Genomic DNA, 24,243 nt, shown 5'->3' on the forward strand with positions numbered 1-24,243 from the left:
TACGTAGTTTATTAATACATACATAAAATTGTAAAGAAAAGTAAATGAGTTAAGTCTAGTGGTTTATTCTGGAGCATAAAGAGAGGTTTGGGAGAGGTGAGGTGATTACAGGAGACTTCAGATTTGATTTATAGGTCCTTATCTTTTCTAAAAATATGAAAAATACAGCAAAGTATTAATACAATATAGTAAGCTGGGTACATAGATGTTTGCCATATTATTCTCTCCAATTTTTTTTTGTACACCTGCCATATATAATGTAAAGTCCAAGTCAGCAGTTAAGTGTTAAATTTCATACATCAAACCACAAATTCCAAGAAGCTCCCTCAGCCTCACTAAAGGAGATGAAGAGTGTGATTAAGCTGTGTGAATCTTATAAGGCACTTTTCCTGACTGAGAGGGGGCTCAGACTAAAGAAAATCACATCCACTTTTAATGAATTAGTACACATCAAATGCTAACTTTTTTGGTTACCATGTAATGAAGTTATCAACCTCTGAGTTGTTTCAGTAAAAACTATACGACTGAGAGCAAAATACACTCACCATTTAAGTGCAAATGAACCAGAAACAGATGGATGTAATTCCACACAAATAAAGCTTTCTACCACATCTCATATGCTGTGGGGTCTCCGGAAATTCTTATTCCAATGGTGCCCCCAAAACCCCACTCCCACTAGCAACAGAGAAAGGCAATCCACACAATTCTCCGATAACACTACCTTGAGTTAAAATTGAGATTCTATTTATGTATTTATGTATTTATTATTTATTTATCTTTATTGTTGAAAGTATTACATATGTCCCCTTTTCCCCCTCATCGACCCCCTCCAGCCCACCCCCACCTCCAGCCCCAGGCCCTCACTATCCCACTGTCTGTGTCCATAGGGACACTGAGATTTTAATTTCTAATTTAAAATTCCTGTTTTGTACCCGTCACTCTCTCTTAACCACCCAGCAAACACAATGACTGGGGAGATTCTGGGCTAGAGAACTGCCAGAGAAAAAACCCCTTCTTACACTTTGCACTGCACAGGGAAGTGGTGCTGCATTTTTTCTTCTTTTTTTTAATATATTTTATTGATTTTTTACAGAGAGGAAGAGAGAGGGATAGAGAGTTAGAAACATCAATGAGCGAGAAACATTGATCAGCTGCCTCCTGCACACCCCCTACTGGGGATGTGCTCGCAGCCAAGGTACATGCCCTTGACCAGAATCGAACCTGGGACCCTTCAGTCCGCAGCCCGACACTCTATCCACTGAGCCAAACCGGTTAGGGCAGTGGTGCTGCATTTTCCAGTTTGGAGGGGTTTTTCTCTATCAGTAACAATCCAATTTCCTATCCCCATTCCCAAGATCTGAATTTAAATTCAAAGCAAAAAAAACCAAAACAAAACAAAAAAATTATGTAAATTAATGAGCAGTTAATCTAAAAGTTTTAAGAACCTGTATCCAGAGGAAACAGCTTCCATTTTGTACATCTTCTTTGAAAAATAATCAAAAGTTATTATCAAATAACGATGCTGTCTTAAGTGTGCATTCCTCTTTACAAATACTACAGTGTGACTATGCGTATCAGTTTATTTGCTTCATATGACCCTATGAGGAATGACATCTTAATAAGCACCCAATTCTTGTAAGCAAAAAGGAATTCTTTATCACTCCTTTCTATGTATATTGCTTGAAATCTTGTTTTATTAGGCACTATGAAAGGAAATTGAATATGCAGAACAAAAGAATTCAGGGTTAAGGGATACAACAGATATATGCACAATGTGGTAAGGAGTACCAGGAAGGACTGAGCCGGGTCATTGTCAGATAAAAAGTAAAGGCTGTGCTTGTCATGAGATGAGAACTGTATTATGGACTTCCCAAATTTGGAGATGGTTGGAACTTTGATCTGAGAAAAATGGGAGTACCCACAGGGTAATATGAATTAATGAACATGGGATTTTTAAAGCATGTCATAAATTCAAAACTTCCTAAAATTGTAATGATATTCAGTAAGTTTCACCAGAGAAAGAGTCTAGAAAAAAGGAAGCTTATTACAGAGGAAGCATCTAATTTTTTGAGGCCATTATCTAAAGTGTTGAATATACTGAATTTGTTTTGATACTATAATACAAAAAAAGTTTATAATGCTTTGTCTAAGGAATTAAAATGGAAGTGGCAAGCTGTAAACACACATTCAAAGTCCATATGTTTGAGTGTGCTTTTAGATGCTCAAATTAGTTCAAAGTGACAATATCAAAGGCCCAAAATGAAAAGAGATCAGATACCATTTAAATCCCCAATGTTGAACATTTCACCGCCTGGACACTATTAGTCTAAAATAGTTAAAATTTTAATCTTAAAGCAAAAAGCAAGAAATGGCACTTTAGAACTTAATTAGATTTGTAGTTTAATTCTCCAGATCTTTTGTCTTCATTTTCTCAATAGAAGAAAACTGATTCTATACATTAAAAGGAAAAATGATAGGTAGGAAAAGACCATCCTTTGTTCAGTATTTGACTAATAATGTTTACTAAATGTTCCTAGAAAATAAAATTTAAGATATTGGAAGATCCCTCCAGAACCTGACTGCCTGAGTTCCTTCAGAAAATCATTGCAGATTGTTATAATACTAAAAGTTTGGTTCAGGAAATTTTGATTAATAGAACACTCTTCAACTGTCTTTTTTTTTTTTATTTCAGGGGATGGCATACAAAGTAATATTTGGAATGTTTTTTTTTTATTTGAAAGATTGGTTTTATTTTTAGGAATGTTTTAAAACTAATTTCTTGAATGTAGCCTAATTTATTGAGTAGAGTAATAATTATTGCTAATTCTCAGCATTCGGAAACACAAAATTCTCCTAAATTATTTAACAAGACAGACAGTCTTGTTCAGAAAGATTTTTCAAAAAGAGGTTGAATAAAAATTTCTTTTCAAAAAATAAACAGAGTGACTCAGAAAGTATACTTGGGATTTTTTTTTTTTCGTATCCATTTAATGTTAGTTACATAAGGAGAGTACTTTCAGAATAGCACTTGGCTTATGAACATCAGAAAACCTACATGATTGGTCAGTATGCTTTAAATCCAGAGGATAAAAAGCTAGAAGAAATTGAAAAATACTCCTGTTGTCCAAAAATTAACAGAGTCTACACAATTTAGTACTGCAAGAGTATTAACATGTCAGAACATAAGAAGTCTGTAAAGCCTATTATAGGAGAAATGACCCGACTTAGAAAAAACAATGGACTCAAACTGTTTCTGACCAACAGTTTCATAGTTTTGAGGAGAAAAATGTAGAGTCTATGAATTCTATAGTCACCTAATTGTCAGTCATGTATTAAATCAGCTGGAAGAAAATATTGAGTCATAAAGGCTCAGTCTATATACTTTTGCATTCATAAAAGCAGAAAGATATACTCAGAAGAAATCAAATCAACCCCTATGTCTACCTGGTATTCATTATATAGATGGAGAAGTTAAGTCACAAAAACACAAACATCTATCTATCTATTCATATATATAATTTTTTCTCAGAAAAGAATTAACTTCATGGAAAGTTACCCATTTTTATTACCTTCAATAAATAAATTTTAAAAATCAATAGTCATGAAAAGTATTTGAAAAATTTTTTAAAATCCATCGATAAAAAATTGGTATTATTATAGAAATTCCTCACATCAGGCAGAGTTGTGCCTCAACCAATCTACTGCTTTGAAATTTTGTAATAATGTATTAGGGTTTTGAGGCTGAGGACTCTAAAGATATCATGTATAAATGAAACACATAATTATGGGCAAAACAAATAATATACATATATATTAACAACTATATATAAAAAATATCTATATATAACTACACACATAATAGTTTATAATGCACACACACATACATACATATATAAAACAAGAGAGTGTACTGGTCTAAACACAGTGAATGCTTATGGATAGACATTTGGTCTGACGGCCTCTAGCAGCCTGGTGGCATAGAACACAAGGTTGGAAGAAAGTAAATGATTGATTATATGTCAAAATTACTCCTCAAATATATTTCATGTTTCAAAGTCAGACTCTAAGTTTTGACAGTAAAAATAATATCATAATCCGAACAGAAAAACTACCTACGTTCTAAGAATGAAGCAAAGCTAGGAATTATCAATAAAAAATTATGCGTGTGGGTTATGCAAGAACTGGACTCTAATCAGTGGCAGTCCTTGTGTTTGTAAAATCAAAGGTGCACTTCAATTTTCTCTCTTGAATAAGTTTGTATTGTATCTCATTTTAATTTAAATCTATGAATCTAAATGGCCACATAAGCTACCACATACAAGGAGCATTACTTTACCACAGTAGGCTTTGTTGAAATTGTGTTTAAAATCATCTCAGTTTGTAGCACTTGCCAATTTCCAGCATGTAAGTACAAAGAAGGGTAATTTTATCTTGAAATCTTTCTCATATCTCTTTCAAATTATATCATGCACAATCATTGCTGTATATTCCATTTTAAAATAAAATAGCATATTTATTTCTTCTGGAGTATGCTATATGAGAGCAATCATAACACTACCATTCTTAAACATGAGTCTCAGTTCCTGTATCTTAACTAGCAACACCAAAAGAGTGGCATTGGGTATGACAGGATGACAGTCAGAGACAATTCATACAGACCAAGTGATTTGCTCATAATTATTTTATCTTGATTCATACCCAGTGGTCAACAAACTGCGGCTCGCAAGCCACATGCGGCTCTTTGGCCCCTTGAGTGTGGCTCTTCCACAAAATACCGACTTCTGCGCATGGGCCACGAAGTTTCAATCACACTGTACCTGCGCGCCCGCACGTGGTATTTTGTGGAAAAGCCACACTCCAGGGGCCAAAGAGCCACATGTGGCTTGCGAGCCACGGTTTGCCAACCACTAGTCTAGTCCATTTAACTATCTTGCTAACACTTCTAACTTTCTTCGTTTTATGAATACTATTAGAATAGCTACATATTTGGTGATATCCTGCTATACTGGCATTCTAACAACCAACTAACCAACCACCCAACAAAAAAGCAAACAAACAAAATGGTCTGATGTATAGCATCTGCCTATTCCCGTGCTATAGATACTCTCACTAGGGCCAATTCAAGCTATCAATGTCATGACACTGAATGTGAAGTTGGGAAGAGATGTGCAGACTCTTTCCAGGAGAACACCGTGGTGAATAAATATTTCCTCAAGTTTGTGTTTATTCTAATAGTCTATCAAAATATCCAGAAACATTTTGGTGGGTTCCAATACATTCCACTAAAGACATTACAGTAACTAATTTTAACATAATTAAAAATTTAAACAGTAACAGGCAACATTTTATTAAACTCTAAAATGACAAAAAACACTTTCTCAAATAAGTATTTAATTTAGAGCAAAAATAAAAGAATAGGTTGAGGCTACATTATGATAAAAAATGTTCATTATAAACAATATCACTGAAAACTTCCAAACTATTATCTGTGCTATGGTTTGGAAAATGCAAATGACTGCATTATCTAATTAACAAGTGGAAATTATCATTATGCATTTTGAAAATCAAGCTGTAATATTTTAGTGAAAGAATCTGATTAAATATAAATTTTATGGGACATTAGGTACATCTGTAAAGTTCATTATTTTAAAATGATTATGACATAACAAGGTGAATGTTACCTAAAGCAGATAGTACCTAGCACAGGAGTTGGCAAATTTTTTACATAAAGGATCAAAGAATATATGATTTAGGCTTTGTAGACCTACTATCTCTGTTGTGAATACAGATCTGCTATTGTAGTGGGAAAACACCTGTGATCAATAAGTAAATTTATGATTTTGGCTGAGCTCCAATAAAACAATGTTTACAGAAACAGGCAAAAGATGGATTTTGCATTTGGGTCATCCACAATTTGCTGACATGACTTTAACGTGTACTGAATCATCTTATGTTTTTATGGCCCTGTAATTTATGAAACATTAATCTCTACAACCACAAAACCTTTTATTTATACTTTTGTGCCAGTCAGTAAAAAAATCTTGACTAATTACTGTTTCTTAAGCAACATATTCCCATAGCAAACCACTTGCCAAAAGGACAATGCAATTGAACATAAAATGAATACAGTTATGGACATATCTTCTATATTACAACATAAGAATTTTACAATTAACCGTAAGAAAAGGCTTTCCTAGACAGTAAAAAAATAGAAAGTTTACATATTAAATTGCTTCATTTTTAATGAGTTCATATGTTTTATTTGACATCCTTATTCTTACCTTCCATAAGTCTCCCTGTCTGTTCTGCACTTCCCCCAGGAAGAATCTTGGCAATATAGGCTCCAATTTCTCCGCTGTGTCCAGGGATTTCTTTACCCCCCACAATCTTAATTCCTAGTCCATTACCTGTATTGAAGAAGCAAAAAAAATTATTATTAATAATTTAAGAAGGGACAACAATTATCACAAATTATAAGGTGCGAAGTGGGCTTTGCTGCCCAGAAGTTAACTAGAACATGGATACTGGAACTGAATACCAATAACAAAAGAACATTTTTCTGATTTCCATAGTAGTTTATATAAAATAGAACTTTATGAGATCTTAGTAGGAGCTGTAATAATTAATCTGATATTAACAAATACTTTTTAAGTTCAGCTATCTTCAGTAACATACTAAGACTTTGTCCCTATTAACCAGCTATTTTGTTAAAAATTTATATGAATATGTTCCCAGTGTAAGAAACTCCAGAGCATACAATTTACTTATAAAACTAAGGAGCATTTTGCTTACAAAAAGATAGTAAAGACTATCATAAATTGAGATGACATAATCCAAATGTACAGATGATTATAGTTGACAAAGTGCAAACATGATCATAACATATGCGTTATTATTTACTTGGCTCTGGTGACTAGGGACATTGCACCACTGGCCTCCACAGGATACCTACTACATAAGGCAACTCTACCGAGACTGGGAGACATAGCAGATCTACCTAGAAACAAACACATACATAGAAACATACACAGGGAGTCAGACAAAATGAGGAGACAAAGAAACTTGTCTAACATGAAGAAAAGAACAACACTCCAGAAAAAAAAACACTAAGCAAAATGAAGACCAGCAAACTACCAGAAGCAGAGTCCAAAACACTGGTTCTAATGATGCTCAATGAATTTAGGGAAAGAGTAGAATAACTCAGTAAAAAGTTTAACAATGTAACATAAAACATAAAAATGGTGGTAAAAAAACATAAAAAGGAGCCAGTCAGAAATAAAGAATACAATTATTAAGATCAATATCACATTAGAAGTAATCAATAGTAAGTTAGATGAAACAGAAGATCAAATCAGTGATTTGGGAGACAAGGCAGTAGAAAACACCAATCAGAACAGCAAAAAGAAAACAAAATTAAATTAGGATAGTTTAAGAGACCTCTGGGACAATTTAAACTACAACAAAATTGGCATCATAGGAGTAACAGAAGGAGAAAAAAGACGGTAAGGAATTGCAAATCTACTTGAAGAAATAATGACTGAAACTTCTCTAACCTGGAGAAAGAAATAAACATAAATCCCAAAGCTCTACATTAAGACACATCATAATTAAAATGCCAAAGGTTACAGATAAAGAGATAATCTTTTCTTAATTAAATTTATTAGAGTAACTTTGGTTAATAAAATTACATAGGTTTCAAGTATACAATTCTATAATACATCATCTGTATATTGCATTATGTGCCCATCACTCAAAGCCAAATCTTCCATCATTGTATATTTGATCACCTTTACTACTCCCCAACCCCCTTCCCTCTGGTAACCACCATACTGTTATCTGTGTCTATGAGTTTTTGTTTGTTTGCTTTTCTTGTTAGTTTATTTGTTGCTTTCAGTTATATATCCCACATATGACTGAAATCCTATGGTTGTTTACTTCTTCTGTTTGACTTATTTCGCTTAGTACAGTATTTTCAAAAACCATTTATGTTGTCATAAATGGCAGTGTTTCATCTTTTATTATGGCTGAGTAGTATTCCATTATCTATCTACACTAATAAAAGAGAAAAATGGTAATTGGCATACGGCGATACCTTTTTCATTGGCTAATCAGGGCTATATGCAAATTAACTGCCAACTAAGATTGGCAGTTAACTGCCAACAAGATGGCGGCTAATTTGCATATGTAGGCACAATGGAGGGAGGCGAAAGAGAAAGCAGGAAGAAGCCCCCTGCCACTGACAGTGATCTGAAACCCAGGGGGGAGCTAAGAGCTGGGGGGCCGCCTTTGCCCTGCCCCCCAGCCATGATCGGAGAATCAGGTGCCTTTGCCGCCCTGGCCAGTTATAGCAGGAAGTAGGGGTGGAGCCAGCGATGGGAGCTGGGCACGGTCGAAGCTGGCAGTCCCAGGAGCTAGGGGTCCCTTGCCTGGGCCTAAAGCGAAGCCCACGACCGCGGCGCCCCCCGCTGCCACTGCAGGTCCCCACTGCCTGGGCCGGATGCCTAGGCCAGAGGCGTTAGGCCTTGGCAGGGGCGGAGCCTGCAACCGCGGGGAGCTGGGGGTCCCCTGCCCAGGACTGACACCTCTGCCAGAGGCCTCAGGCCTGGGCAAGGGGCCGATCCGGTGATTGGTGATCGGAGGGTGATGAGGGTCAACTACTCTGGCTGAGGCATCAGGCCTGGGTGGGGGGCAGAGCCGGGGATTGGGGGGATATGATGGTCCCCTTGCCCAGGCCTGAAGCCTGGGTCAGAGGCGTCAGGCTTGGGCGGGGGGTGGAGTAAGCGATCAGAGGGAGATGGGGGTCCCCTGCCCAGGCATGATTCCTGGGCCAGAGGCCTCAGGCCTGGGCGGGGGCCAGAGCCAGTGATCGGGGGGAGATGGGGGTCCCCTGTCCAAGCCTGACACCTCTGGCGGAGGCGTCAGGCCTGGGCAAGGGGCCGATCAGGCGATCGGAGGGTGATGGGGGTCAATACCTGAGGGCTCCCAGTATGTGAGAGGGGGCAGGCTGGGCTGAGGGACACTCTCCCCCCCGCCTTCACACCCAGTGCACGAATTTCATGCACCGGGCCCCTAGTATATATATAAAAGGCTAATATGCAAAGTGTCCCCTTGGGAGTTCAACCGAATACCAGGAGTTTGATTGCTTGCTATGACATGCGCTGACCACGAGGGGGCAGCATGGAATGAAGGGAGGCCCTCGCTGGCAGCTGGAAGGCCATGATCGGCCCTGATTGCTGGCCAGGCCTAGGGACCCTACCCATGGTCGAATTTCATGCACCAGGCCTCTAGAGTGTGTGTGTGTGTGTGTGTGTGTGTGTATACACACACACACACTAATAAAGACAAACATGCAAACTGACCATACCTTTGCTATGACTTAAGCCATGCCCACCAGCCAATCAGAGCAACTATATGCAAATTAACCAAACCAAGATGGTGCCTGCAGCCATGGAGCTGGAGCAAGCAGGAGGCTTGGTTGCCCCAATGACGGAGGAAGCCAAGCTTCCCGACTGCCGCGGCCTGGCTCTGAGCTCCACTCAAAGCAAAGAAGTTTCAATTATAGAAGGTAAATAAACCCCCGATACCTGCTCTCAGCTGGCCGCGGTCACGAGGCTGGAGCAAGTAGGAGGCTGGGTTGGCCCTGGCGATGGAGGAAGCCAAGCTTCCCACCCACCTGCCCTGGCTGGCTCTGAGCTCCTCTCAAGGCTACAAAGTTTCAATTATAGAAGGTAAATAAATCCCAGAATAAAAAGAAAAAAGAAAAAAAGGAGAGGCTGGGAGCTTCGGCCGCTGGGAGGGCTTGGCCAGCCTGAAAATGGCCCTCAGCCCCCACCCAGACTGGCCAGGCACCCCAGTGGGGACCCCCCACTCTAAAGGGGGTGTGGCCAGCCTGAAAACAGCCATCAGCCCCTCACCCAGGCTGGCCAAACCTCCATGGGGTAAGGGTCCCCACAGGGGTGGGGGGAGCTTGACCAGCCTGCAAACAGCCATCAGCCCCTCTCTTAGGCTAGCCAGGCACCCCAGTGGGGACCCCCACCATGAAGGGGGTGTGCCCAGCTGCAAACAGCCATCAGCCCCTCACCTAGGCTGGCCAGGCACCCCAGTGGGGACACCCACCCTGAAGGGGGTGTTACCAGCCTGCAAACAGCCATCAGCCCCTCATCCAGGCTGGCCAGGCACCCCAGTGGGACCCCCACCATGATATGGAACACCCTTCAGAGCAAAATAGCCGGCCCCCTCCCATGCACCAGGCCTCTATCCTATATAATAAAAGGGTAATATGCAAACTGACCCTAACAGCAGAAAGACTGGGAATGACTGGTCACTATGACACACACTGACCACCAGGGGGCAGACGCTCAATGCAGGCAGGAGCTGCCCCCTGGTGGTCAGTGCACTCCCACAGGGGGAGCTCTGCTCAGCCACAAGCCAGGCTGATGGCTGCCATTACAGCGGTGGTGGTGGGAGCCTCTCCCGCCTCCTCAGCAGCGCTAAGAACGTCCGACTGCAGCTTAGGCCTGCTCCCCACTGGCAAGAGGACATCCCGCAGCGCTCCCGGGCTGCCAGAGAGATGTCTGATTGCCAGCTTAGGCCCAATCCCCCTGGTGAGCAGGCCTAAGCCAGCTGGTGGTCATCCCCCGAAGGGTCCCAGACTGCGAGAGGGCACAGGCCGAGCTGAGGGACAAATTTTTGTGCACCGGGCCTCTAATATATATATATATATATATATATTTTTTTTTTTTTTCCATGTCTTAGCAACCATAAAAATGCTGCAATGAACATAGGATAGGGGTACATATATCTCTGTATTGTATACTTGAAATTTGCTTAGAGACCAAAACTAATATTCTAACACACAAGAAGATAAAATATGAGTTAGTGAATGTGATAATTAACTAGATAGAGGGTACTTTTTCACAATGTATACATAAATCAAATAACCATGATGTACATTTTAATTACCTTACAATATTATAAGTACATTATACCTCAATAGAACTGAAATAAAAAGTAAAGTAAAATAAACTGTGCATAAAATAAACATGAACATACAACAATCTTTAAATTTGCATTTAAAGTTGCAGTTTAAATCTACATTAATATTTATTTATTAACATATTATAATAAAAGCTGTAAAATTTTAAAATATTACAAATAGTTTTTATTTTCATCACTAAAATAATACATGAAAATATTATGATGTTTTAATTAAAAGCATTAAGGTTGAACAAAATTAAAATACTTTTCATTTCAACACTATCATATTCCACATCTAAGCATCAAGGAAAGCAATATTTTTTATCAGTGATAAGTAGTCTTTAAATTAATAGTAGTTTATCATTCATAAAAAAGTTATCACAAAATGAAGATATATTGTAAAATATAGTCATGTCATTAATTGGCCTAAAGAAGAAATATTAATTAGAAAAGATTAGGATTATAAATATTAATGCTAATAAAGTACTAAGACTAATGCAAAAGTTTCTGAAAGATAGTCCAATTAAATCTATTTTTATAGTTTACATGTTAATTATACTCCTGAGTAAGGCTGTGAATGTTTATTTTTATACTCTTTCACCTATGTTTCTATGTTATAAATTATCCGTGTAAATGTTTAGGAAAATAAACTAAATATATTAAAAAATCACTGTAACATCTTTGTATCTTGCCAAATTCTACCTTAATTCATTAATACTTGAACATTCAGAACTAAATAATATTTCACTATTTGTCCTTTATCTTTACTAATTTTTGCTCATTGTAAGAAAAAGATTCCTACAATCACAATTAAGCACATCAATTGCCTTAAAGACAATCCACACTTGACTGTTTCCAGCAACATCAAAATGGCAATATCAGATTCATGCCAATTTGAATCGAACTCTAAGCCTGAGCATCAAATTACAAACTTGGCGATTCCCATGAGCTTTTTCTAATCCATCCAATTACTCTGTAGTATCATTTTTCCTAGTTTAAATATGTATCCTTTATGTATATGAAAGATTTGAGAATATTTTATCTCATTTTCATGAGTGAAAGTTCATACTTATCTTTTCTAATGTAATGTGAACAATGTTAAGATGAAAATGTTAGATGGTGTTAAAAGCCACCGTCCAAGTTGGCTTGCCATAGGGTTGAAATGGCCATTGGCATGGGAAATAAAAAGACAAGTCACAAAGATATATCAAATGATACTAGTATTCTAGATTTTTAAACATCTTTTAAATGGCAGATGATGCATATACTGGTAAAGAAATTTTACTAAAAGTGCACAGACCTTACTCTTCTTAAAACACTTCAGAAATAATTCCCACCAAGAAAATTTCCCAAGACTGCCACCCTTTATGCAAATTTTAGTCATGCAATAACATAAGGACTTTTCCCCTTTATTTTAGCTTATATAAGGCAATGACAAAATTACAAGCATAAAAACCAAATTTGAGGGGTTTGCATGATACTTCTATAAAAGGCAATTAAAAATAAAATATATTCCTTAGTGGCATCATGCTCCCTGATTTCAAGCAATATTACAAAACTGTAAGAATAAAAACTATGGAAACTGGCATACAAATGGACACAGATTAACGGAACAGAATAGAGAGCCAAGAAATAAACCATGCATGTATGTTATGAGAATATTCTATGGGGAAAGGACAGTTTCTTCAATAAATGGAATTGGGAAACCTGGGAAGTCACATGCAAAAGAAAGAAACTGAACCTTTATCTTATAACACACACAAAAATGAACTCAAAACGGATTTAAAAAATTGAATGTAAGACCTGAAACCATAAATTCTAAGAAGAAAACATAAATAATAAGCTCATTGATATCCATCTCAGCAATGATATTTTGGATTTGACAGCAAAGGCAACAAAAGCAAAAACAAACAAGTGGAACTATATCAAAATAAAAAACTTCTGTACAGCAAAGGAAACCATCCACAAAATGAAAAGACAACCAATTGAATGGGATAAAATATTTGCAAATAAAATAAGTAAAAAGGAGCTCATTTCTAAAATATATTTTAAAAAAACTCATACAACTAAGTAGCAGAGAATCTAATAGACATTTTTCTGAAGAAGATATATAGAAGGCCATCAGGTACACAAAAAGGCTCAATATCACTAATCACCAAGGGAATGCAAATCAAACCACTTTAAGATGTCACTGCATAACTGTTAGAATGGCTATTACAAAAGACAAGCAATAAATATACGTGAGAATGAGGAGAAAAGGGAACCCTTGTACACTATTGATGGAAATGTAAATGTGTATATTATTATGGAAAATATTATGGAATTCCCTCAAAAAAATTAAAAATAGAATTACCATATGACCCAGCAACCTCATACCTGGGTATATCTGAAGAAAATGAAAATACAAATACAAAAGATATATTCATCCCCATGTTCACTGTAACATTATTTACAATAGCCAAGATGCAGAAGCAACCTAACTGCCCATTGACAGATGAATAGAGAAAACAATTGTGGTCTATGTACCCAATGGAATAGTATTCAGTCATAAAAGAAAACCACAGGGCAATCTTGCCATTTTTGACAACATGAATAAACTTTGAAAGCGTTTTGCTAAGTGAAAGAAGTCAGTCAGAGAAAGACAATACTGTCTCTTCTCACAATGTGAGGACTCTAAAATAAAAAACACCAGAAAACCCAAAAAAACCCCAAACTGACAAAAAACAACAAATACCATACTCATGGATACAGATAACAGATATGTGATTATCAGAGATGGAAGGGTAACAGTGGGGGTTGCAGGAAATGGGTGAGGGGGTTAAAAATGCAAACTTCTAACTACAAAATTAATAAATTGTCAGGATGGGCTGTAACGTACAGCATAACGACTATATTAATAATACTATATTGTATATCATGTTTCTATTAGTGTAGATCTTAAAAGTTTTCATTACACAAAAAAATTTGTACCTGTACATGGTGATGGGTGTTAATTTGACTTTTGTGGTGATCATTTTCCAATATGTACAAATATCAAATCATTATGTTGTGCACCTGAAACTAATATAACGTTACCTGTCAACTATATCTAACAAAAACAATTATTCCATTTAATCATATGGAGGGTCTAAAACAAAATGATTCTTTAATATAAAAGTGGATGTTATAAATTAGAAGATAGAGTCAATTTATAGATATGGGCTTCATAGTTACTTGTTTAGCTATTGAGCTCATTAATGACAGGCTGGCACCAGGCATTTACTATGTGTTAAAGAAAATTGTTGTATTAGGGGAGACACTTAAGTAATCCTATAATATCATTGGAAATTAAATGATTTAAACTTATATTCCTCTAACACTATAATGTGCTTTCCAAAATAAATGTCAGTTTTACTTATACAACATAAGAAGGACTAATATTATTCTAATTCAAAATTGAGTAATAAGTGTTTCTTTTGTACTTCTGGACATAATAGAGGATTGTGGCAGGCATACACTGTCCTGTATAACACCCTCCCTTCCTGTATAACACCCTCCCTTTTAGTGCAGATCTTGTTTCTACCAATAAGATCTGACAAAGGTGATGTAATGGTCACAACCATGATTATAATGATACTTGAGGCCCAGACCACGAAATTCATGCACAGGTAGGCTCCCTAGGCCTGGCTGGTGATCAGGGCCAATCAGGGCCTTCCGGCTGCTGGCTGGGGCCTCCCTTCCCTGGCTGCTGGCTGGGGCCTTCCTTCATTCCACAGCACCCCCCCCTCCCCTGCCACCTCCGCCATGGTCAGCACATGTCATAGCAAGCGATCAAACTCCTGGTCTCCCAGTCAAACTCCTGAAGGGACACTTTGTGTATTAGCCATTATATATATATATATATATATATATATATATATATATATATATATTAATATTATTAGAGACTACAATGAGAATCTCTGCTGGGCTGGAAAAAAGTAATCTGCAATGTGCAAGAGGATGTGAGACAGGGCCACATGACAAGGAGTTGAAGGGTGACTAGATGCTGAGAGTGGCTACTGGCTGAGAACCAGCAAGAAGACAGGGAACGTAGTCCCACAACTTGGGAGAACTGAATTCTGCCAATAACCAAGTGAGCTTGGAAAAAGATTCCCAAGCTTCAGAACAGGAACAGCCCAGTCAACACACAGATTGCAGCCCTGTGAGAGCCTGACCAGGGTCCCAGTTAAGCCATGCCTGGATTCTTGAGCCATGAAAATTGCGAGATAGTAAATAAGTTGCTTTAAGCAATTAAATTTGTTACACATCAATAGAAAATAGAAAAATAAAAGTTGTATTCTAAGCTTCCTGTGCATACAATCTATATATGGACATTAACTTGGTAGCAAACTTGTGGAACATTTGTGTTTATAGTAGTTACCACAATGATTGAGTAGTGATAGAGGGTAGGAATGAAAGGGAAATTGGCCATGAAAAGTAACCTTTTGCCCTTCAAAAACAAGATCTGTGTATCAGTTCTGCAATGCTGGGGTTGTGGTGTAGTGCATGTAGCAAGTTTATGGCACCTATGCAGAACCAAATATATAACTGAATGAATAATGAATAGATGAGTACTGAGATGCCTATTTTCCCTCAAGTGGGGCTAATGCATCAATGATAATGATGCTAAAAATAGATTTGCATTGTATTGTATTGTATTTTTTTTAAATGCCCTTTAATTACATTAACTCATTGGCTCTTAAAATAAAATAAAAATACCCAGTATTTTTAAAAAATATATTTTTATTGATTTCAGAGAGGGAGAAGGAGATATAGAAATGATAATGATGAGACAGAATCATGGATCTGCTGCCTCCTGCCTGTCCCCCATTGGGAATTGAGATGGATACCAAGGCATGTGCTCTGACCGGGTGTCAAACCATGACCTCCTGGTTCATAGGTTGACAACACTCAACCACTGAGCAACACCGTTTGGGCAATACCCTGTATTTTACACATAAAGACAATGAGGCTTTGCAAGGTTAGTTGCTCAAGGCAACACCTAATATATGGGAAAGCCAGAGTGGGGTCCACACTCTCACTCCAAGAGAACGACTCAGCGATGTGTCTCGTGTTCGATTAGTGCCAGTGTACCTGGTTGAGAATCAGAAAGGATGGGTTTAGGAGGAGCACAGTCAGCCCTTCTTTCACTCACTCAGTTTTATAGAGGAGAGTGATGGAATAGATTGAAATCAGGCCATTAAAAGGAGAAACTACCAAGATATTTAAAAAAAAAAAAATGCCGGGAAACATCATCTCTCAATCAAGACTGAGAAGAAAAAAAATGCATTTCTGGCTTAGGCAGCCCACAAAACATATAGTATAATTTAATCTGTAGCTACAACTAATTAGTTGGAAAAGATTATGCTTGTTTTGTATTTCTATTTTCTATTAATGTATGAATTTTAGTTTTACTTTTTAGTTTTACATTTTTAAATCATTTTTTAATTTTAGCATTTGTATTACAAATATGAATTGCATATAGATATTTTAAATTTTCTCTACAACTTTTCATATTGGGTACTATCCATACCATTTCTGGACAGAAAAGCTGATGCTAAGGAAGGTTAGGAACTTGCCTTGGTTGTCCAGCACGGAAAAAAGCTAACGAGAGCCCATTTTCTTGCTTGACTCCCACATCCTTGTTCTTCTCTACATATTAGCTCAGCACTCTAATTGTCAAGAAAATATTCTAGAGGGTCAAGAAAAATCCTTATTCTTTAATTGAATCTCATTTCTTATTGCCAATTTTCCCATAGCCAATTCATATACATTTTATATTTGCACCATTCAAGTTCATTAATATTACCACTTATTTTACTCTTCTCTAAGTGAAATACCTTGAATGCCTTCATCTTCTCCTCACAGAATCAATTAATTCCTTTAATTTTATTTTATTTAGAGTGCATAGAGAAGTGTGCTAACTTACTCAGTTAGAAGAATAGCCTATAAGGTTAGGTCCTTAGGAGGAGCATGACTGTGCAAGCAATATTTATCCTGACAGATGTCTGCAGAAGTGATGTTGTTAATGTAGAACTAGCCCTGACAATAAACACTTTCTCTGTTACTGAGGAAATAAAGGCAAGCCTTTATTAAAATTTACCAGGAAGAAATTGTGGTTTTAGAAGAGATTAAACCTGACACTTACTACATTTCTATAGGTTTATACTTAGTTTACTTCTACGAATAATCTGAGAGGCTTACAATGAAAACTGAATCACATATAATTACACTGTTAGAATAAAAATAAAAGAGAAAAAGCCATCCTGAATGGGGAGGAAGTAATTTTGGGTCTCAGGGAACATGTTCTCAAGGTGACACAATTTTTTTTTGTCATCCACAAGAAGCAGAGAGATGACATAATTGTTTTAACGTTCTATTTTAAGGCTTGGTCTGCTATGAAAACAAACTTTTCTCATGAAATGTTCACATAAATGATGTGGGAAGAATGTTAAGTGGGTCTTTTTAAAAAATATTTTTTTATTGATTTCAGAGCAGAAGAGGGAGAGAACATTAATAATGAGAGAGAATCATTGATTTGCTGCCTCCTGCAACCTGGGCATGTGCCTTGACCAGGAATCAAACCATGACCTCCTAGTTCATAGGTCCATGCTCAACCACTGAACCACACAGGCCGGGCAAATGGGTCTTTACCTAAACCACATTGTTGCTTCAGTTCCTCTTTATTTGATGTACCACATTTGAGGATAGCAGTGCAGACTCAAGCAAAGAAAATTAAACTTATTAAAAAAAAAACTTGTGTACCTTTTTCATTATGGTTAAGCTTCTTTCAGAATTCAACTTTGAAGTAGACAAAATATTTTTTAAAACCATTCCTTCATAAAGGAGGGTATATTTTCCATGGGTTCAAGAAGCCCATCCTCCCTACTGAATCAAATTCCAACTCTTTGTCTTCCAAGTCCACTGTGATCTGGTCCTAACTTTGGTCCTATGTACACTGTGGTATAGCAAAATAAAACAAAAATCCCACGTACCAATACTCTACGCTCCTGCATATTAAGTAGATCAATTATTGAAAGGAAATAACAAAACTGTCTCTTACATTCCTGGTTATTTACTTTTTTCCTGACCACAAAACTCACAGGACCCTGCATGGTTGTCCTGCTCTGCTCCCTTCTGTCGTGAACATACATGACTAACAGACTGCTGTCAACCTCATCCGTCTGGTGTCAGGTGCTGTGTTTGGCCATCACCATGCTCTTGGATAAGAACCTCTCCCTCATTGTCCAACTGAATAGGAAGCAATTAACTAGTAAATACAGGATAAAATATCAACTTGATATTAAAAGTTATTAAAATGTGGCTTTTGGTAGAAGGAGAAACTGCTGTTTCTAAAATTTGACTTTTAAAGTAAGGTAATATTTTTTTCTTAAATTTGTATCATTTTAAATTCCTACAGTGAACAGCAAATAAAAAAACTACATCTTAGATGGGGAATGCAAATTGATAGAACTAATCTGGTCAGAAAAGATGTCTAGGAAACACTGAAAATACCCCTTCCTTTTTACTCAGTAATTTTACTTTTGGGAATATATTTTAAGGAAATATTAAACACTGTGGCAGCATTTTTTCATTGTGGCATTGTATATAATAGTCAAAAGAAGAAGACAAAATAATGTCCAACAATTGAGGAATGGTTGAAGTAAATATCTATACAATAAAAACTGCCATCAAACATAAGTATGCAAAGAATATTTGATGTGACAGGAAAATGACTTTACCAGGCAACTTGTACTATATTAAAAATATGTATATAAACTCCTTTACAATATACTCTCAACTTTCAGTGTGTGTATGCATGGTATAAAGAAAACAGGAAGGAAAAGAAGAAAATATAAATTATAAAATTATGATGGCTTTTATTTTAATCTTTATACTTTTCACCACTATTATATTCTACAAAGTTTCTGGTCATCTATCTATCTATCTATCTATCTATCTATCTATCCATCCATTCATCCATCCATCTAGCAACACAAATACACACACACATTTTATATATATACACAAAGAGGGGTGAAAATAATACATGCATTTAGCTACTGGCAGCTGAGAGCTTTTGAGACCTCTAAGAGAAAACAGAAATGAAAATCTTCATGAAAAAATGGAAAAAGATGCTTTATCTACACCACAGATAAAATTCTTTGAGCAAATGAAGAGATACAGTACAAAAACTATACATGTACATGCATGCACTTACTCATATTTTGTTGCACATATTTTATTTTTCAATATACAGTTTCTAATATTCATTTTTGTGTATCAGTTCCATTTCAAATATCTTGCAAATTCTTGGAAGCAGAACTCTTGCATAGGATTTTCCTGTATCTGCCTCATATCTAGTTTAAGGTTGACTCTGTATTTGATATCAAATATCTACCTGCTTTTCATTGAAGGAAGATAGTTATTTATTGTAAATTTCCTTTATGTGATCTCTTATTCTTTGAAAAATGTTAAAGAAGATTTAACAGAGAGGGGTGGCTAAATTGTGTTTTCAGTATTTTTATTGAGGTGGAACATGAAGGTTTATTTATTTTTTCCTAATATTGGAAAATATATATAAAACTATTGCTACCATTCTATCTCAATTCTGAATACTGACATATCTCTCTAAATCACTTACAGAAACGGAAAGCAAATCTCACCTGTGTTTGGGAGAGGAGTGCTGGACGTTGATACTGCTAGCAGGCTTCAGGGAACTTTGTAATGATTGAAACATTCTAAACCTTGTTTTAGATTGTGTGAAGGTAGCACAACTTCATAAATTCACTAAAAGTCATTGATTTGTGTAGTTACAATGTGTACATTTATGATATGTACATTATACCTTATTAAAGATGGAAAAATAATAATATAAAGAGCTACCCACATTTGGTATTGCTATTGACTCAGATCCAATGAGATCCGTTACATTTGTCTCTTGTTCCTGAAAGCCCACTAAGATGGTGAACTAATGAGAAATAGAACATGAGTCACTATTTCCATAGAAGACATTGCTACTTTTTATGTTCTTCAGTATTACACTTGCTAATCATGCTTTTTAGCCTTGCAGATGTAGCCAGTCCATTATGGAACCACTTAAGCAATATCTTTTTTAAAGCCAGAAGAATATTTTTGGCTTGTTTCAAACAGCTGTGTTTCTAGAGCCATAAGATAGAGTACTAAGTAAAAGAGACTCATTTTTTAAGTTTTACATTTTATTCTTATTTTTCCCTGATAATTTCTAAGAGAAGGGGAAATAACATTTGTTGGGAGTGTAGTAAGTACAAGATTTTGCGCTAGGTTCAGTTGCAGTTATGTGAGATTCATAGAACTGGTCTTACTGTTCTTATAGAGCAAAGTTATTACAAAATTTACATAAGTGATAGAGCTGAACCTCAACTCGGGTCTTTCTGATTCTAAAATTCATTACCTATTCTCCATTTTGCTGCCTTGTGCTTGGTTGAGATCACTCACCTAAGGACACCTGAAAAATATATTTACCCTGTGATAATCAATACAAGGTAACCAATACAGGGTAATATAATGGAAAATATTTGAATTATTTTAGGGAAATATCAGAAGAAAATGGGACATTCAGAGAGATGACATAGTATACTATTAATAAACTTAATATTCAAAACAATAATCTTCACTTCTCATTCTGCAAAATCTATGTACTGATAAAATTGAATTTAGTTTTCAGACTACAATACTTATGAGAAATCAATAGCTCTTATTTCTGTTATTCTTATATTTTAAAACAATTTTCCTAATTGTAGCAGAAGCAAACAAATTAAAATAATGAGTGGCAAAATATAACCAGTTGATGAAGTGATTCATATAGTATACAAATAATAATAGAGCTAAAAATAGATACATTGTAATAGAGTCCTAATGATTTAGTAAAAAATGGTTTGAATATTTCTGTTTCAAAAAATAAGGTTTGGCATTGCTGGAAAGTATTATGCTGTTTTGCCTTGTGAGCTGGAGGGAACTGAAATAGTTTGTAGCAAGTAATTATTTCTACAAAAACAGTTAAGATTCACCCCTGGAATTTTCATTAGTAGTTAAAATACAATCTGCACACAATAAAACTATAAAGGTTGAATTATCTGTCTCTGGTGGAAGACAAATTACCCAATCTTAAAAGGGAAAGAACATTAGCCTCCTAATCGATTCATTCTCTATGAAAATAAAGACAGAAAAATAGCTCAAAGCAAAACCTGTTCTATACACACATGCTTCCTGGTCTAAAATCTGCCAGGAACAATAGCAAGTACATTGAAAAAAGACCTCTTTTTGTTCTTTGTTATCTCAGTCCTACAAAAAACAACAACCCTCCAGCACATCAACCATGTTGATATGTCACCTATACATATATCCATAATATATATAAGAACATATATCTTTACAAATATTTTCTCTTGATGTACAGTGTTAATGAAACAGAAAAAATATATTCGAGTGAGAATATAGTTGTTAGTACTTATATTTTAAAAATTATTAAATTTGACAAAATTTATATTTTGATTCAGATTTAAAAATTTAAAATTTGTAATATAAAAATTCCATTTTCTTTCAAAAGCATCAAAGTCAGTAAGCCAATGGAAGGCTGAGAAGCTATCAGATTGGAGGAGATGAAAGTGGTGTGGTAACTAAATGCCATGTGAGATTTGAACTCAATCCTGGAACAGAAAAAGGAAAACTTAGTGGTTGAGTGGAGAAACTCAAAATTTAGGTAAGACCTGTAGGTGTTTTAATAGTATCATACCAATGTTAACTCTTGCTTTCGATCGTTTTATTGTGGTTAGAAGTGAATCTTAGGAAAGCTGGGTAAAGGGTGGGAAAAAGAACTAAGTGTACTATTTTCTCAGAGTCCAAAATTATCTCAAAATAAGTCATTTACAAAAATTACATCATGAGCTTTGGTTTACAGAAGAACACAGTTAAACAAAAACTTGGCATAATTGATAATGTTCAAGGTATAGGGAAATTTATTCCTTAGAAGACTCCAAGAGAGCTTTTTACTTCCTGTGTAAGAATGTTTTATAGTCCCAAAATCAGTGACCATATTACACAATAGAGCAAGAATTATGGAGTATTATAATGTCATGTACATTTTTAAAAATGCAGCTAATGAAAATAATGATCTAAATATGTACCATTTGGTAATTTGTCATATTAATGAGCATGCCATTAATGTTCATATGTATAGCATGATTTTTTGAAATTTTCCAAAACAAATTTTTGACAAAAAAGTGTTTTCTAAAATTTATTCAGTTATCCAAAACTGAAAACCAAATACATTTATCAATTTGACATTAAAATGAAAAGGACTAGATGGTTTGCTTTTCTTTACCTGAAACTGTGTGATCCTTAGAGTCCCTTGTTATTTTTATCCTTGCATGAGGAAAGATGTAGTGCACCGTCTTCCCATTCATCTGTATAATCTAAGACATACACGTGATAAGGTGAAAAATCAACGTGAAGACACTTAAAGTGCAATATGCAGAACTAGACGTTTTTAAAAAGCATATTGAGTCAGTCAATAAAAACATAATGCAAGTTTCTGGAATGATCACCATTGAAGCATCTTACACTATAAAATAATATTATTGGTTTCAGTGTTCATTATGGCCTCAGAAACTGACAAACAAAATAGGTCCAGAGACATGGATGCATGGAACAGATTGACAGATCTCAGAGGGAAGGGAAAGAGGGGAAAAGAAAGTAACCAAAGAACATATATGCATCTATGCATTGCCTATGAACACAGACAACAGTGAGATAGTGAGATGAAGGCCTGGGGTGAGGCAGGGACCGGGTGAAAGGAGGCAAAGGAGGGGAAAAAGGGGACATCTGTAATACTTCAGAAAAAGAAGTGTGTGGGAATACTAAACAGAAATGTTAAACAGAATTCTGAACCAAAGAGATGTACATTTGGCGTAGAAAGATTCATTGGAATACTCATGCGGTTTTAATCTGTCAATCCAGCTGTAAAACTGTTAAAATTCTAGGTATTAAAAGTAAAATACAAATTGAAAAAATACAAGCTTAAATAAAGCCTTTAGTTTTAATTCTCCTCAGGAAAGAATAAGTTTAATCAAATCTCTGATGAATATAGAAACTTCCCAAACAACAGTAGAACCCTGTTAAGTCCAGGGATATTACATGAATCCTACAAACTAAAATACTGTTTGCAAGATTATAAAAATATATGGTCAATATAATCAGTCAATCTTGATAATTTATACTAACTTTGCAAGCCACTAAAAACCTCATGGATATTCATAACAATTGTACATTTTCCTTCTTTCATCCTCTTGCTTCCTGTTTTCTCTTTGACTCTCTCCCTCTCTTTTCTCTTTCTCTCCTCTGCCCCACTTACTTTCCATTACATCATTTTCTCCTTCTATTTCCTGTCTTTCTCTTCTCCTCTCCTCCTTCCATCCCCTAATCTGCATTTAAAGATCTTTTTTACTAAATTTAAACCATGTGCATTGGAAATTCTACAGCTATTAAATATAACAACTTTTTTTTAGTGTTGTAGATAATTTATTTAAATTGGTAGATATTACTTTATTTCAAATATCTTCTAAATTTATGTATTATATTTTAAAAAGCAATTTTCCCATTTGGGTAAAAAGAAACTAAGAAAACACAGTTTTGCCTGTTGCTGTTCTTTGCATTTCTCCAGAGTAACAAGTGGATATAATCTCTTAGTGCATCTATTGCCCTTACTAGAAGAGTAGTAAGGTTTCCCAAATTTTTCATCAGAGCTTTACCAGCTAGCCAGAATGGCCTTTCAATTTGTACCTAAGATGATGTTGGTAGAAGGGATGTTAAACATCATTATCATAAATGTTGCTTTCAGAACATCTCATAGAATCTCCTGTAGTTTAGAGATTGTCTACAACCACCTTCATGAATTCACGTAATAAATCAGAAACATTAACCTGCCACAAATATAATCATTGTGACTGTCTGCAGAAAGCAGAGCTGTCGCCCATGCATGGCCCAGCTAGATCTTTGCTTTTTCCTAACTACTGCAGGTGAATGTTGAGTGAGTTCTCCAGCAGTTGGAGTTTCAGGGAGGGTGTTTCTTCTGCCAAATAAGAAAGAGCAGGAGCAAGGCCAGAGGGGCAGGACTTATGTCAAGTAGTGACACCTGTGTCTCCCCAAGAGGCCAGTGTCTGATAGCACTGTCTTTTGATGACTCTGCATTGAGAGAACTATGACCTA

At 36.0% G+C, this 24,243-nt stretch overlaps 1 protein-coding gene across 2 annotated transcripts in view; it reads right to left on the minus strand.

The window, feature by feature from the left end:
- The window catches only part of PCLO (piccolo presynaptic cytomatrix protein), a 280,628-nt gene that overhangs the window by 82,801 nt on the left and 173,584 nt on the right, over positions 1 to 24,243 (minus strand). For both annotated transcript variants that reach the window (XM_081102328.1, XM_081102327.1), the window contains exons 9-10: positions 22,361 to 22,451; positions 6,282 to 6,407 (exon numbers count right to left, since the gene is read on the minus strand). In XM_081102328.1, the coding sequence (XP_080958454.1) occupies positions 6,282 to 6,407; positions 22,361 to 22,451 (217 nt within the window). The remainder of the gene's footprint in view (positions 1 to 6,281; positions 6,408 to 22,360; positions 22,452 to 24,243) is intronic.

This window comes from Myotis nattereri, assembly GCF_964212035.1.
Source record: "Myotis nattereri genome assembly, chromosome: 11".
Lineage (NCBI taxonomy): Eukaryota > Metazoa > Chordata > Mammalia > Chiroptera > Vespertilionidae > Myotis > Myotis nattereri.